We start from the raw sequence: 14,860 nt of genomic DNA, 5'->3' as shown, positions 1-14,860 counted from the left end.
TTCAAGAACTCTTTTATTCCCACTGCAATGAGCATTTTATACAGTGCAAAACAGACACTACTCTTTTAATGTAGCTTTGCACACATACTTGCAACTGTTGTGTGATTTTATGTGAGTCTCATGGGTGTGAATATTTTTTCATGTTCGAGCCCTAACCGAAGGTCATTTTTCTGTCACTATGTTACAGACAAGGAAGTTTCTTGAATCTTTTTTTTTTTAACTTTTACTTTGCACTTAAGCTGATTTCAAAATCTTACATAAGTTACAAGTATCATAGCATTATGAGCAGAGTGTACCTAAAGTATCAAAAGGCAAAGCACTCAATGTACTACAGAATGGCCCCTCTCAGTGTCTGTCTGTCTGTGGACAGATGTTGTTAGCATGATAGCAAAACGCTCAAAACTTCACAGGTGTGTGTAGCTGAGATCAAAATGAAGGCTGAGTTGGAAGATGTAATAACGTGGTAAACACACACTGTGATCATGGTGGCGGGTGTGATGGTCTCCAGTTAAGTCTAAAAATCACTGATTGTCTTCCTTGATTCATTCTTTAAAGGTTGCAGTTTCATTATTTACCCACTAGAGTGTGCTGTCTGTTCGCTCTGTGCCACATGAGACCCAGTGGACGTGTCTGTACGTAGACTTTGACATGACAGTTTGACATGTTGAGAAGTCATTTCAATCTGCAGACATAAAGTGAGGCAGCAGGGAGACAGCACACAGCTGTCGGCCTACAGCCTGATGTAGGACTGATCTCAGATCAGGTAGTCTGTGGAATTCCTCCTATGGTCATTGTTACATTGTGTTATCGTGTGTGAATGAAAAGCTTGCTCATGTGACCTCAGCAGTGTCATTATTTAATGATTAAATCATTAGATGTTATTGAGGCTTGTCATCCACACTCTCATGTTATCTCCCTGTCTGTTGTATAGTTGGTCAACACTCTTCTTAGTTTTATAGTCCATCTTTATTCTCTCTTGACCAAGTTTTTGTTATTATAAAAATAAAATAAATTGCTCTCAAATGTCTCCGAGAATACATTCTTTTAAAATGAAATTGATTTGGATTCTTTAAAGATATCCAATCTAAAAATGTCTACACATGAAGTGTTGAGAAAACTGCGTGTCACTTCAATGTGGAAAGATCTTTCAGTATCGGGGCCTTCACTCACATAGCCCAGCCAGGAGTGAAATGGGTTGGATCAAATTCCTAATGGTTCTGACAGTCAGAGAAGACTAATGTCAACCTGACACACATCTGTGATGTTAAACTGCAGCGTCAGGAGCAGCAGCAGCTGTGGGTGAAGAAAGAGGAGACGAGAGCGCCCCCTGCAGGCAAGCAGCGGGGAGGGAGGAGATGATGACTGGGCTTCTATTTTTTGGTGAACTTTTACTTTAAAAAACCCAACATGTGTAACCAGATTATTACACAGTATTACACATTACATTATATACACATTATTATGAATCTTAGCTGAGGCCCAACAACATTCTGTATTGTTAGAGCATCTTTGAATGAAAAAGTGAGGTTTCCAAAATGGCAAATTTCAATCCTGGTGTGCAGCTGCAACAGAAGGTATCTGGGTTAACATGAAATGTGGTCTCAGTTTGGACAGACACAGGTGTTCTGGCCATGGAGGTCACATGTGAGCAGTGATGGATGGAGTCTCTCTTACAAGCCAACATGTTGTTGTTGTTGTTGCTGTGTTTCTTGTCGTCTGCTGTCAGCTGCTTGGAGGAATCCAGACTCTTCTCCAGCTTCTCCTCTCTGGTGGTTTGCTGCGTAACGTCTGATTCCTCCTCCCTCGGCTCGGGGCTCGGCGTCTCAGGCTCAGGAGTCTGGAAGCTACGGTAAGCAGAAGGGGTCACACTCCGACTCACAAGCAAAAGAGACTACTATTGATTGGACAAGAGAGACAACTAGGGTCATCTATTTTTATTTTATATGTGTCCTGGAGATCCCTTTCCCTTCTTCCACAGCTCTTAATCTGCACTTTCACTAATGAGCTCCAATAGCAGACTGCGCGCACACACACACAGACACACACACGCACACACACCTGTTTTCAGTGGTGGTGTTGGTTGGCGAGCTGGTCAGATCTTGCTCTCTGCTTTCATCATCCTCAAAAGGCTGAAGGTTTACTATCTCCACACGCTGAGGCGCTGTACCCAGGTCAACGATCACCACCCTCTGGCTTTCACACAGCTGAAACACACACAAACATACACCTTCAGAACAACATTAGTTGAAGTTAAAGAGCAGGGCTGGTACTAGGAATTAGTTCAGTGCTCTTTTTTCACAGCACTGTCACTCCATATGTTTTAAACAATAGAACAATTATTGTGCCTCCACCTGTGCTGTCAGTGTCGTCACATGCAGGCAGGACAGGATGTGCAGCTTATGTCAGCAAGATATTTGCAAACAATGAAATATGTAAGTATCTGATGTATGAGCGAGGACAGTTAGGGATTAAATAAATAAAGGAAGAACAGAAAAGAAATACATGAGGAAATATCAGTTTGAGTCAGTTTTTGAGCAAATGGATGACAAAAGAGAAAAATCCTGAATAAAGAAGTGAATTAAACAATAAACGACTGAGAGAAGAAGTGTGTTTGCCTGTCTCAGCCGTGGAATGAGGACTGGTGTGTGTACAGTGCTCAGCTCCATGGAGCTCCGGGTGGCATCCCGCTGGAGAACAGCCCAGACCCAGCTAGCAACCCTGGCTGAATCCAGGAGATAAAACCCTTAAAGCCAACCTGGCTTCTTCCACATCCCCACAAATCCTCTGTTATTGTCCCAGATTACACTCGGAGATGTTACGGCCACAATGGCTGATTATCTGCTGTGTGGCAGACATGGCTGGGATTACAGACGGTGAATTTAACAGAGCGAGCCATGTATAGTGAGTCTTCTCCACCTGCTGCCCCTGCAGCCTCCAGCAGACTACACTGTACCAGCTTACTACAGGCTACCAGACACCGTGTGCATCTATCCCATATGTGTGTTGGGAATTGATGGTAGGGCAGGTGTGGTCATTAGAAATTAATAATTATTGATAATACACTACTTTGGTTTAATGTTCACACTTTACTGCCAAAACAACTGCAGTTATACAGACAACATATTGCCTGATTCCACTTCACCCACACAGCAGCAGCATTAACCCAGAACTGCCCCTATTGATCATTAACATACTAATCACACTTACATTTACATCACAGCACTGATCACTGGTGGCTATTCTTTCTGTAGCGAGGCGCAGAGAGAAGGCAGAGGAGAGACTTTTGACTTTTCACCACCTTTACTGATAACTGATAACCTGGTGCAAAGTCAACAACCTGTCCCTGAATATAGACAAAACCAAAGAGTTGGTTGTTGACTTCCGGAGAACACAGAGGGACCACGAGCCACTGGACGTCCACGGCTCCCCGGTGGAGATCGTGAAGAACGCCAAATTCCTCTGTGTCCACCTAGCGGAGAACATAACCTGGTCACTAAACACCGGCTCCACCGTGAAGAAAGCCCAGCAGCGTCTCCACTTCCTGAGAAGGCTGAGGAGAGCCCACCTCCCACCCCCCATTCTCACCACTTTCTGCACAGGGACTATAGAGAGCCTCCTGTGTAGCTGCATCACCGCCTGGTTCGGAAACTGCACCCAACTGGACCACAAGAACCTGCAGCGAGTGGTGAGGACGGCTGAAAAGATCATGGGAGTCACTCTCCCCTCCATCTCAGACATTTACACCACACGCTGCATCCGTAAGGCAACCAGCATTGTGGAAGACCCCACCCACCCCTCACATAGAATTTTCTCCCCCCTTCCATCTGGCAGAAAGTACCGTAGCATACGGTCTGTCACTACCAGACTACAAAACAGCTTCTTCCCCCAGGCCATACGACTCCGCAACGCTCAGGGACTGATCTGACCACCCTGTTACCTTGTTGTATGCTGTCCTGCGTCGCTGTTTTGTATTAGTCTGATGCACTATTGCACCTCATGTAAATAATAATAATAATAATAATAATAATAATAATAATAATAATAATAATAATAATAATCATACAGTCACTTTACAAGTATTTTTTTCACTACACTAGCAGTTACATGTAGCATATGGTATTGTTGTTCTATGTTGTTGTTGTTGTTTGTTTGCACTGATCCACCAGCCCCTTAAACAGTAACTCAGAGTCCACCATCCCCTTAAACAGTAACTCAAAAGTGATAAAAAAATGTTGAGGTCCATCCTAGAGAGATTGCTGTTGTGACACTTATTAAAAAGGGACTGCCATGTTAAATGTAAAGATGTGTGTGTCTCAAAGAGGCTTTAGTTTGGCCCTCAATCCCACACACACCTATTGCTGCTAAAAACTCACTAGAGCACCAAATGTGCGTGAATCGACATCTGAAAGTAGTCCCCAGCAAATGCAATATTTCCTCCTGTTTGAGAAATGTCCAAAGGAAAGTAAAATATGTCCCTAGAATATGCCTATATGTCCACCCTGGCTGTGCGGACAGTACCTCGGTGTCGCTGCTGTTGGACTCAGACTGCGGCTCCATCACGCTCTGCAGGGTCACCTCCCTCCCCTGCTGCACTTCCTCACACTCGTCATTTTTCACCTCCTCTGCTCGCTGCACCTCCTGGAGATGGAAATAGAATCATGTCAGGAGCCGCTGGCCCAGTCATCATCAGAAATGTGTGTACGGCTTTACACCCTATCTGTGATGGTGTATCATGCACTGCAGTACATATACATATATAGACTATAACCCTTTTTTAATCAGTGTCTTATCACTGATTGAAACACTGCAAAGAACAGGACTTAAATCTGTGAATAAAAAGTTCATTACTTGCACTTGTACATACTATATGGCTGTACAGAATCTGGTAATATAATTGCATTAGAACACAGCGTTTGCCAATGATTAATAAAAACACATTGATTTCACTTTACTTGTAATATTTTGCTTAAAATTTGCATTTGTTTTGGATGAAGATGTACAGTATACTGTGATGTATAATGTTTTACAGTTGGCACTTGTTGCCAGTACAGAGCGTGGCTATGGTTAGCAGACAAACAATGTAAATAAACATATCCCATGAACCTTTGGGGCAGGTTCTGTGTGGGTCCCAGCAGCCTCAGCAGCCAGCCTGCTCTGCTCCATGTGAGCCACCTTCAGCTGCTGCAGAGCCGCCTCCAGCTCCACAGGGTCTGCACAGGCCCCCTCTGCCTGGACCCGAGTCTGCACACACACACACACACACACACACACACACACACACACACACACACACACACACACACACACACACACACACACACGCTTGAATTAACTCACAGATTTAAAATGTTTCACAATTTTCAAGTCCTGATGAAAAAGTGTCACTCTAGTTAAGGTGTGTGTGTGTGTGTGTGTGTGTGTGTGTGTACCTGTAGGGTAACAAAAGGGTTGTCTTTGCTGAAGGAGGGCGAGCGTGACGGGGTTTCTCTCTTCTTCTCTCGGAGCGACGAGGCCTCCTGGTTTCTCCTCATCCTCTCCAGCTGCTCCTCCACACTCATCCTCGTTCTGCCCACCTCCCGCTCCCCAAATCCTGTCTGATCCACTGCACTCCTGGGACGGTCCTGTACATGACATGACTCATTAGATAGAAACATTAGAGTCTATATGTTTGCATTACTAGTCTTTGATATGAAGCTGTCTAGAAAGTGATTCCTGACTGCCTGACCTTTCCTTGGCATGACAAAGGCCTCTGACATTGGTCTTGTTCCTAAATCTGTGGGTGAGGGTGGATGGTCAGAGTGTACATCTCATGCCTGTACTATAGTGGTGCAGTGTAGGTGTAGTGTGGGTGATCGTAGGCATAACAGCCACGAGGGATAGTTACATCATTTTTTGTGTTTGTGTAAATCTATCACTGCTTCTTCTGTAGTTTAAGTGAACTTATATTTTTAAGCTTTTTATTTCTAAGCATTTTCTAAAGTACTGAAGCTCTGAGAGTTGCAGGTGTGGTCAGCATGAACTGGTAAAAAATGTATGGTGGTACAATTCAGCAAAAGAATGTTTCTGCAAAATCCTACCTGAAAAGAGAGGGACTGTGACCTTTAAGGCACTGGAAGGCTTTTAAAGGTGTGTTTTGTAAAATATGACCAGGGTTCAAAGACAGAGATATTGGGGGCAGCATGTCACTAGATTAACTGCTGCTCCTTGCTTGCTCCTTAGCTGTAGCTGGCTAATGGTTGTACTTTTCTGTTCGGTAAGGAAATGTAGGGACTTGATTTTGTTCATTTATGATATGAAAAGCTAAGAGCTTGCGAAACGTAGCAAAATCAACTCATCTCCCAGCTGAAACTACAGGGGCTATCAGACTATCTGGCCATTTCTTACAGACTGCCCCTTTAATATGATCTGTCTTTGTGGGAATGACACAAAATTTACAACAAAACAAAAAATGTAGAACAGGTAGAATTATTTTTTACAGGGTGAGACAGGTTCTTTTTGTCAACAGAGAACAACACGACTCATGACGTGATGGCGTGATGGCATGATGACGTGATGACGTGATGACGTGATGACGTGATGACATGTACTGATGGAATTAGTGCTGTGGACATTTTCAAGACAACATTGGGGAGTGTTGACTTTGCATTAACCAGTGAAGAGGACAAAATAAAAATAAAGGCTTCACGCTTTTGTGTCTGTACAGAACTATTATTGATTTACGTGCTGCTATTATCAGCCTGTGTTACAGACTAAAGAATACACAGACCCCTCTCTGTATCTTGCACTGTTTTCCTGCTAAATCAACCCACACATGACAGAGATTTGACCAAGAGAGAAGTGAAGAGAGGCAGTGAACCTGAAGGGAACCTCTTCTGTCAGGCAACACTTGTAAACATGTAATATGTGTGAAAACGGTACCTAAAGCGAGTCCACTGTGTGCTCTGAATAAGAGTGTTAGATAAAATGACACGTCATTGTAAAGAGCTCAGACTCAAAGGAAACAGCTATCCTTCAGGCTGGCTCTGCCACATTTGCTGAATGGGAATCAGTGCAATTTCTTGATGCCCAGGGCAAAACCTACTGATCTGGGTTCAGGCTTCTTGGTCTTCCTCAGGGTGACATAGGAGGCGATGGTGCAGGACTCGGGAGAGGTCATGGGAGATTTGGTCCTGGGAGAGATGATGCCCACCGGGTAGGGGGGCACTGTCAAAGAGATGCCAGGGAACGCTGTCACTTACACATCAGCAAACAAACACTGCAGTCAGGCTAATCGCTCATGTTGCGACTGAAAATGTAACCATGCTCCATTTCACTAAAGATACACAACATGTTACAAGAATGTTCAGAAGAGCAGGAGACATCCAGTGACAACATTATAACAACTGTCCATCAGCAGTTCATTATTGAGTGGAACACAAACTACTTTGTCACAAATACATTCATGAAGTTTGGTTCAGTAATGAATTTATTATAGTTCTTCTGAACATGTGACCAAATCTGCTGGATCATAAATATACATACAGTAACTAGAACAATCAATTTAGGTGTTTATAGAAAGTCGTGTGATCAAATGTTCTTTGTAGCATTTTAACTTCTTCTGAGTGATTCTGATTGATACCAGCTGGAGACTTTTCTGGACCCATTTTAATAGAGCTTGTTTGATACAGACATTAGACTCAGCCACAAACACTACAATGGGAAAGTCTAAGGAGCTCAGCATTGATCTGAAAGAGCCCAGTTACAGGTCCCAAGATCAACTGTACAAACAACTGTTTGTAAGTATTAAGTGCAGTGCTGTGTGAAAAGGGTTACCACGATCAGGAAGAAAACACAAACTATCACCTGCTGCTACTATCACCTGCAGAGAAAACTGGTCAGGATGGTCAAGAGTCAACCAAAAACCACCAAAAAGCAAGTCTGCAATGAATGAATGAATGAATGAAAACTGCTAGAAGAAAATTCAGTTGAACTTCACCAATTCTGTCAAGAGGAGAGGTTAAAGATTCATCCAGAGGACGACCAGAAGCTTGTGGATGGAGATCAAAAGCACCTGACTGAGGTGAAAATGGCTGAGAGACATTGAACCAAATATTAGAATTACTGTATGTATATTTATGATCCAGCAGATTTGGCCACATTAATTGTAAGACCTATAATAAATTGATTACTGAACCAAACGTCATGAATGTTTTTGTGACGAAGTAGTTTGTGTTCCACTCATTCATCACAGAAACATGAGAGCTGTAACTCAAGACTGCCATGATGTGCAGGTGCATCTAAAAAAAATCAGAATATCATGGAAAAGTGCATTTTTTTTTTCCAGAATATAATTCAAAAAGTGAAACTTTAATATATTCTAGATTCATTACACATAAAGTGAAATATTTCAAGCCTTTTTTGTTTTAATTTGGATGATGATTACGGCTTACAGCTCATGAAAATCATATGTATATATATATATATATATATATATATATATATATATACACATATATACATATATATATATACATATATATACATATATACATATATATATATATATATATATGTATATATGTATATATATATATATACATACATATATATATACATATATATATATATACATATTAGAATATTACATATATATATATATATATATATATATATATATATATATACATACATATATATATACATATATATATATATACATATTAGAATATTACATAAGACTAATCAACAAAAGGATTTATAATACATAAATGTCTACCTTCTGAAAAGTATGTTCATTTATGCACTCAACACTTGGTCGAGGCTCCTCTTGCATGAATTACTGCATCGGTGCGTGTGGCATGGAGGTGATCAGCTGTGGCACTGCTGAGGTGTGATGGAAGCCCAGGTTGCTTTGATAGCAGCCTTCAGCTTGTCTGTATTGTTGGTCTGGTGTCTCTCATCTTCCTCTTGACAATACCACATAGATTCTATGTGGTATTGTTACTAGTCCTGCTGGAAAAGGAAATCAGCCTCTCCATACAGTGTGGAGATGCTGATTTCCTTTTCCAGCAGGACTTGGCACCTCCCCACAGTGCCAAAACTATTAGTAACTGGTTTGCTGACCATGGTGTTACTGTGCTTGGTTGGCCAGACAACTCACCTGACCTGAACCCCACAGAGAGTCTATGTGATATTGTCAAGAGGAAGATGAGAGACACCAGACCCAACAATACAGACGAGCTGAAGGCCTAAGTGGCTACAATAAATACAGCTCCATACTAAATGAGGCCATATTGCAATTTTGATAGTACTTTGACTAATAGTGCAGCCCTACTGTATGCACACTGTGAATGTGTCAGTGTGATGTCAACTCAGATATGCTAAATGTCACATGTGTTTCCAATAGTAAGCTTAGACAATTCTGTCTGCTCTTCAACAGAGAATTAAAGAGACATGTCATGAATGTTTGGACTGTGTTTAGTACTCTGAACACTACAGCAGATATGAATAAAGAGATGAATAGAGCTCAAAGGAGGTTAAGATCCAGATGGAGGAGGAAGTTGGATAAATGAGTAGGAGTACCTTTCAAGGCTGAAGTGTCTTTACTCTCAGGAGAGCTCTCCGTCTTGTCCTTGTCCTCACCGTTGGCCTCGTCCACTTCCTCCTTCACCGTGGTCAGCTCAGGCTCGCTCTTATACAGCCGGTAGTCTGGAGCTTGCTGTGAGGGAGAGGGGCGAGATGGATCTGGGTCAGAATACACACTGTGTAGCAGCACTCAGGCACACATATTCATCAACACACACACACACACACACACACACACACACACACACGCACACACACAAGCACACACACACACAAGCACACACACGCACACACATACATCCAGCACACACACACACACACACATCCAGCACACACATACACAGACACACACACGCACGCACGCACGCACACACACGCACAGGAGAAGGGTAAACACACTCTCAACACAGTGACGGCTGGAGGCAGCGTGGATTAAAACACTGAAATGAATGACATGTTTCAGAGTGGGACTTGAGGAATGAGTCTCTTCAGTGTTTAGGATGGAGCTGATGAGTGAACATGATGTGTAAGCACACAGGATCAGTGAAATGACACGTTGAGGTGCGGTGGCTCAGTGTGCTGATGGATGGCGCTCACAGATGGAGGGGGCAGACAGGGAGGGGATGACGGTTCTTACGCTGTGGGCTCCGTTCCTGGAGCCGGCCTTGCGGTCCTCGGGGCGGTGCGTGTGGGGGGGCAGGCGGCCGCCGGGGTGCGAGTGGTGGGGGGGCACGTGAGGGGGCCGCTCTGTTGAGTCATAGTACTGGGGAAGGGGCGGGCGGGGGGGCACGTTGTCACCCTCCTTGAGAGGACTGAGTGGCAGCAGCGTCACTGCCTGTTGACAGTTAACAGAGCTGGTCTCATTCCAAAGAAATCATGTGACACGACTGGACTGTACCTCTGCTCATGAGCTGCACCCAGCACCCAGCACCCAGCACACCAGCACCAGCTGTGTGTGAGCAGCCAGTGCACTGTGGCTTTATCACTGAGAACAGCTGTCAGATGCTGCTGCCACTTGTGGAAAGTAATGGAACGTAACTATGTACATTCACACAAGTACTTTACTTTACTTTTAGGTTAACATGTCATCCATCACATTCAGTCAACTTTGAATGTTTGGAGCAGGAAATGTAGAAAGTTGAAAGTTATTCAAAGAAGCTTGTTTCACTGTCAGAGCAACAAAAAAAAGATTTAAAGTGAGCGTAGCAGTAGTGGAATGGGGAGAGAGAGACAGAGGGACCATAAAGCAGGTAAGAGCCACAGGTCCCTGTCATCCATCACATTCATTCAGCTCTGAATGTTCTCAGCAGGACAGCTTGAAGGAGTTCAAATGAGGGTTTTTATTGTCAGAACACCAACATGAAGATTTCTGTGTGTTTATTTCATCACTGCTTGTTTGGAATTTTGGCACAAAGAGTTTCATTTTTACTACAAATGAATATCAGTCCCAAATATCAATTTTCAGTCTCCATTTCTAATAATCGTTTTAGTATCAGCCCTGTAAAAAAGCCATACTGGATGACCCCTATTTCTGACGTCTCACACGAAGAAGAAGTCGTAGAGTCAGGGTCACAATTCAGATGTCTATGAGATTTTAACAGCTCCACTAAAAAGTGTCATTTCCAACAAGTTTTCATTTACACAAACAAAATCAAAGGCCTAAAAAGACTTTGCTCTTCTTTCAGCTTAAAAACACCTTGAGTTGGCTTCTGTAGAGCAAAATATAGAGCTTCAGGCTCAAAAATCTAACCTGGAAGATAAAAAAAGAGCAATAATAGGCATCATGATAAGGAAAGTATGAATTTGTTTTTTTATTAGAATAAAAAGTTAAACAGACAACTTTATTCTCAAGTCCTGAAGGTTGGAGGAATCATGAACGCACCAACAAGGAGTTTTCTAATCACAACTACATTACCAGCTGCCTGGAGCGTCATTGGGCCAAAAGGTCACCGTGATAGATTAGCTACCTCGAGCAACTCAAGATTCAGTAAGTTGACTTTCATAGTGTACTGAATCAATGTGACACCAGCGGCTGCCTGCATGAAGGAGGTCAATCTGAACACTTTTAGTGTGATTCATCAGATGGTCTGCAGGATGTAAGAAATGCACAACTAGTACAGACAACCTTTCTGCTTCAACTTCTCACTCTGAAGCAAATACTGACTGCACACTGTAGAAAAATGACACCATCCACATAAAGACTGGTTCTCTATTCTGTCCTCTTGTTCTATTCAGTCTGCCACCAGGCTGGATTTTCCTGCAGACATAAAGGTTGTATTGCAGCACAAAGGAAGCACACATTACACAACCACAACAGGAAGAGGCATTGTTTTCCCCGGTCTCTATCCCCAGGTAACAGTGGAACAACTGGAAACTCTACACTGCAAAAGAAAAAGAGGAGGCAAAGAAGGTGAAGAGGGAGAGTGACAGAAACTGAGGTAGAACAAGAGTGAACAGACGGACATTCACTGGATGGAGAGCGCTCTGGTGTTGTGTCATTGTTTGTTCCCCTGTTGATATGTGTTTCCTCTCACCACTTACCAGGTATTCTTTCTACGAGATCAGTAAGTGACAAAACCTGCCTACTTATTAATACAACAGGCTGTTTTACTTTGCCTTTTCACAGCACTGAGATCAGGGTTTTTCTAGATCAAACTGGGACCCTACGTTGTTTTTTACTTTGCACAGTAGTCAGGCTGCTAGCTGTAGCCAGGGTGCTAAGGCTGGCTTTGTGACAGCGGAGCCAACAGTATTACAACAGGTATCAATAGGGGGGAGGAAAACTGGAAAGTTTTTAAATAATCAATGAGGTTTATCAGCTGTTCCTCGTGTTAATGTACAGATACACATATTGTTCCTGCTGCTGGAGGATCACTGCAGGTAATATTAATATTTTCCTCATTAAGGACGTATTTCACCCTCTCATCCCACCGTTACTGATCAGGATGATACTTTTTATGACCCGTCCCGTCTGATCCACGGACTGAGATCCACACACACACAGAGGGACAGCAGCGCTCTTCCTCCTCCTCCTCCTCTTCCTCCTCCTCAGTTTAATATCAGTGTATCTTTTCATATGCAGTCAAACAGAGATGTTGATGGGACAGATGATTGTGAAACGGCGGGGCAGAGGGTCCAGCACCGAGGATCACATCCCTGTCCCTCAGTGAAGACGAGTACCACTGTTAAATATGTATCAGGTCCTGGTGCACCTGGCTCTTAAAGGGAGACGACACTCGGATTGGTTTGATTTATGTTCCGCCCAAAACACACCCATGACTAATTCAGAGTCTGAATACCACCTCTTTGTGCCCTGCACCACACTTTGTGCCCAGATCATCTGCTGTTTAACTGGCAAAATGGACTTGGACACTCCCTAAACGCACAAGGGTGCTGCGCTTTAGACCATGTGCTATAGACCATCTAAATAGGACACTCAGTCTTTAAAAGGGATCTTTCATTAGCGTCAGAAGCTTAATCTCGTGAAATGAACAGCTGAGAGTGTGTGCTGCGATGTGGATGTTAGTGTGTGCTGTGTGGGCTGCCTCACCTCGTTCTTCTGTAGACTGGAGAGCGGTTTGGAACCAGGAAAACCTGCCGAACATGGGGAATATGGAGAGAGAGGAAATGGGACTTAAACATTTTCCAAAGCAAAAGACCCATTCGTGGTCGTGTGATCAAACCAGGTTTACTTTGACATCACAGCTAGGTTTTTTTCATAAATGTTGTTCCAAAAATGTTTTTTCATTCTCCAGAATTTCTTAGTGCAATTTGCCACCATCCTCAATGTAAATCACATCAGATAAATATGAAATGAATGACATAATGTGAATGTATTTGGAGACTCTCACTGCTGTCTGTGCTCCGCTGGGGTTTGTTTTTGGCCAGAGCCTCCATCACGTCCTGGATCCTCCACAGCTCCTTCTGGATCTGGATGTGCCGCTGGCTGGGAGGCTCTGTCTGTGAACACACACACACACACACACACACACACACACACACACACACACACACACACACACACACACACACACACACACACACACACACACATACATGCTGTTAAAGGCTTGATCACCCCACCAAGTGTATGTCTGTGTCTGTGTCTGTGTCTGTGTGTGTGTGTGTGTGTGTGTGTGTGTGTGTGTGTTGCTGTTACCTGTGGGCTGCCCAGGGCCTCCAGCTGTTCCAGCAGGTTGGACTTGGCCAGACTGACATCTGCCCCCAACCTGTCGTACTCCCTCCAGGAGCGCTCCAGCTCCTGAAACCAGGACACAGGCCAACAGTCGGGTCATGGGACTGTGTGCGTGTCCAAACTCCCCCAACCACCCATCTTATATCATTTCATATGAAAATGAATGCACTACTTTGTGTTTACAGGCGCAGATTTTCAACACATTGCTAATATGTGACTATGGATGGATAGAGGAGAGAGTCAGTGTGTGAGAGAAACAAGAACCAGGTTAATGGGACTTTCTGAGCTTTATTTCTGTCTTACTTTCTTTATTGGTGCTCGGACTCTGTGGAAAAACACGTTCCATTTTATCCTGTCTCTCCTCACAGGTCAGAAACTCAGGCTGTTATCCTTGATTCTGACCTTACTTTCCAAAAGCATTTCAATAACAAAAACTGCTTTTATACTCCTAATAATAGAGCCAGAGTCAGAGGCTGATGCAGAACATGTGTTTATCTCTTACTCAGCTGCACTCAAACAAAGTGCAGCATTCAAAGTACTGCTGATCACATTATACAGATCATTTCTGGATCTTTGCATGGCTCGGTCAGGCTCAGCATTGAGTACAAACTCTTACTGGCCTGACGTGGCCAATATGAACCTCTTAGGTCATCAGGCTTGCTAGCTGTTCCAAGAGTTACAGTCAGTTACAGTCAGGTTATGTTATGAATGAAATGTTCTGTATATAACAAAAAAATGTGTTTGATTGCTTTGAGGCTGCAAAAAAAGTTACAATGTCATTATCATATTCCCCTTTTCCACTGGTCAAAAATCCCACTTAAACCCGCTAAGATCGGGCTTTTGTGTGCAATGGGAATGTGTAAACTCTGCATGAACGAGCTAAATTCTGCCGCGCAAAGTGATGACGGATTATCAACATCCGGTGGTGGTGCATAAATAAGGAAGGAATTTGGGATGTAGAAGGTCGCTTCTTTCACACTGGGTCTGCTGTTGTTTTCTCTTCTGTTACAACTGTTTCCAGTGCATTTGTGATGTGAAACGTGATGTCAGTCACGTACAACGTAACGCTTCAGATAATAATCACAGACGGGCTGCAAATTC

At 43.2% G+C, this 14,860-nt stretch overlaps 1 protein-coding gene across 1 annotated transcript in view; it reads right to left on the bottom strand.

Moving 5' to 3' along the window:
• Window positions 1-14,860, bottom strand: part of LOC141008430 (pleckstrin homology domain-containing family A member 5-like) — a 236,955-nt gene that overhangs the window by 3,334 nt on the left and 218,761 nt on the right. Inside the window, exons 19-28 of the mRNA XM_073480795.1 lie at window positions 13,724-13,825; window positions 13,416-13,524; window positions 13,115-13,158; window positions 9,562-9,697; window positions 7,082-7,203; window positions 5,430-5,621; window positions 5,104-5,241; window positions 4,519-4,638; window positions 2,059-2,204; window positions 1,675-1,844 (exon numbers count right to left, since the gene is read on the bottom strand). Coding sequence (XP_073336896.1) covers window positions 1,675-1,844; window positions 2,059-2,204; window positions 4,519-4,638; window positions 5,104-5,241; window positions 5,430-5,621; window positions 7,082-7,203; window positions 9,562-9,697; window positions 13,115-13,158; window positions 13,416-13,524; window positions 13,724-13,825 — 1,279 coding nt within the window. The remainder of the gene's footprint in view (window positions 1-1,674; window positions 1,845-2,058; window positions 2,205-4,518; window positions 4,639-5,103; window positions 5,242-5,429; window positions 5,622-7,081; window positions 7,204-9,561; window positions 9,698-13,114; window positions 13,159-13,415; window positions 13,525-13,723; window positions 13,826-14,860) is intronic.

This window comes from Pagrus major, chromosome 14 (genome assembly GCF_040436345.1).
Source record: "Pagrus major chromosome 14, Pma_NU_1.0".
Classification (NCBI taxonomy): Eukaryota; Metazoa; Chordata; class Actinopteri; order Spariformes; family Sparidae; genus Pagrus; species Pagrus major.
The sequence above is the reverse complement of the archived record's forward strand: the minus strand, read 5'-3'. Positions and strand labels throughout refer to the sequence as shown.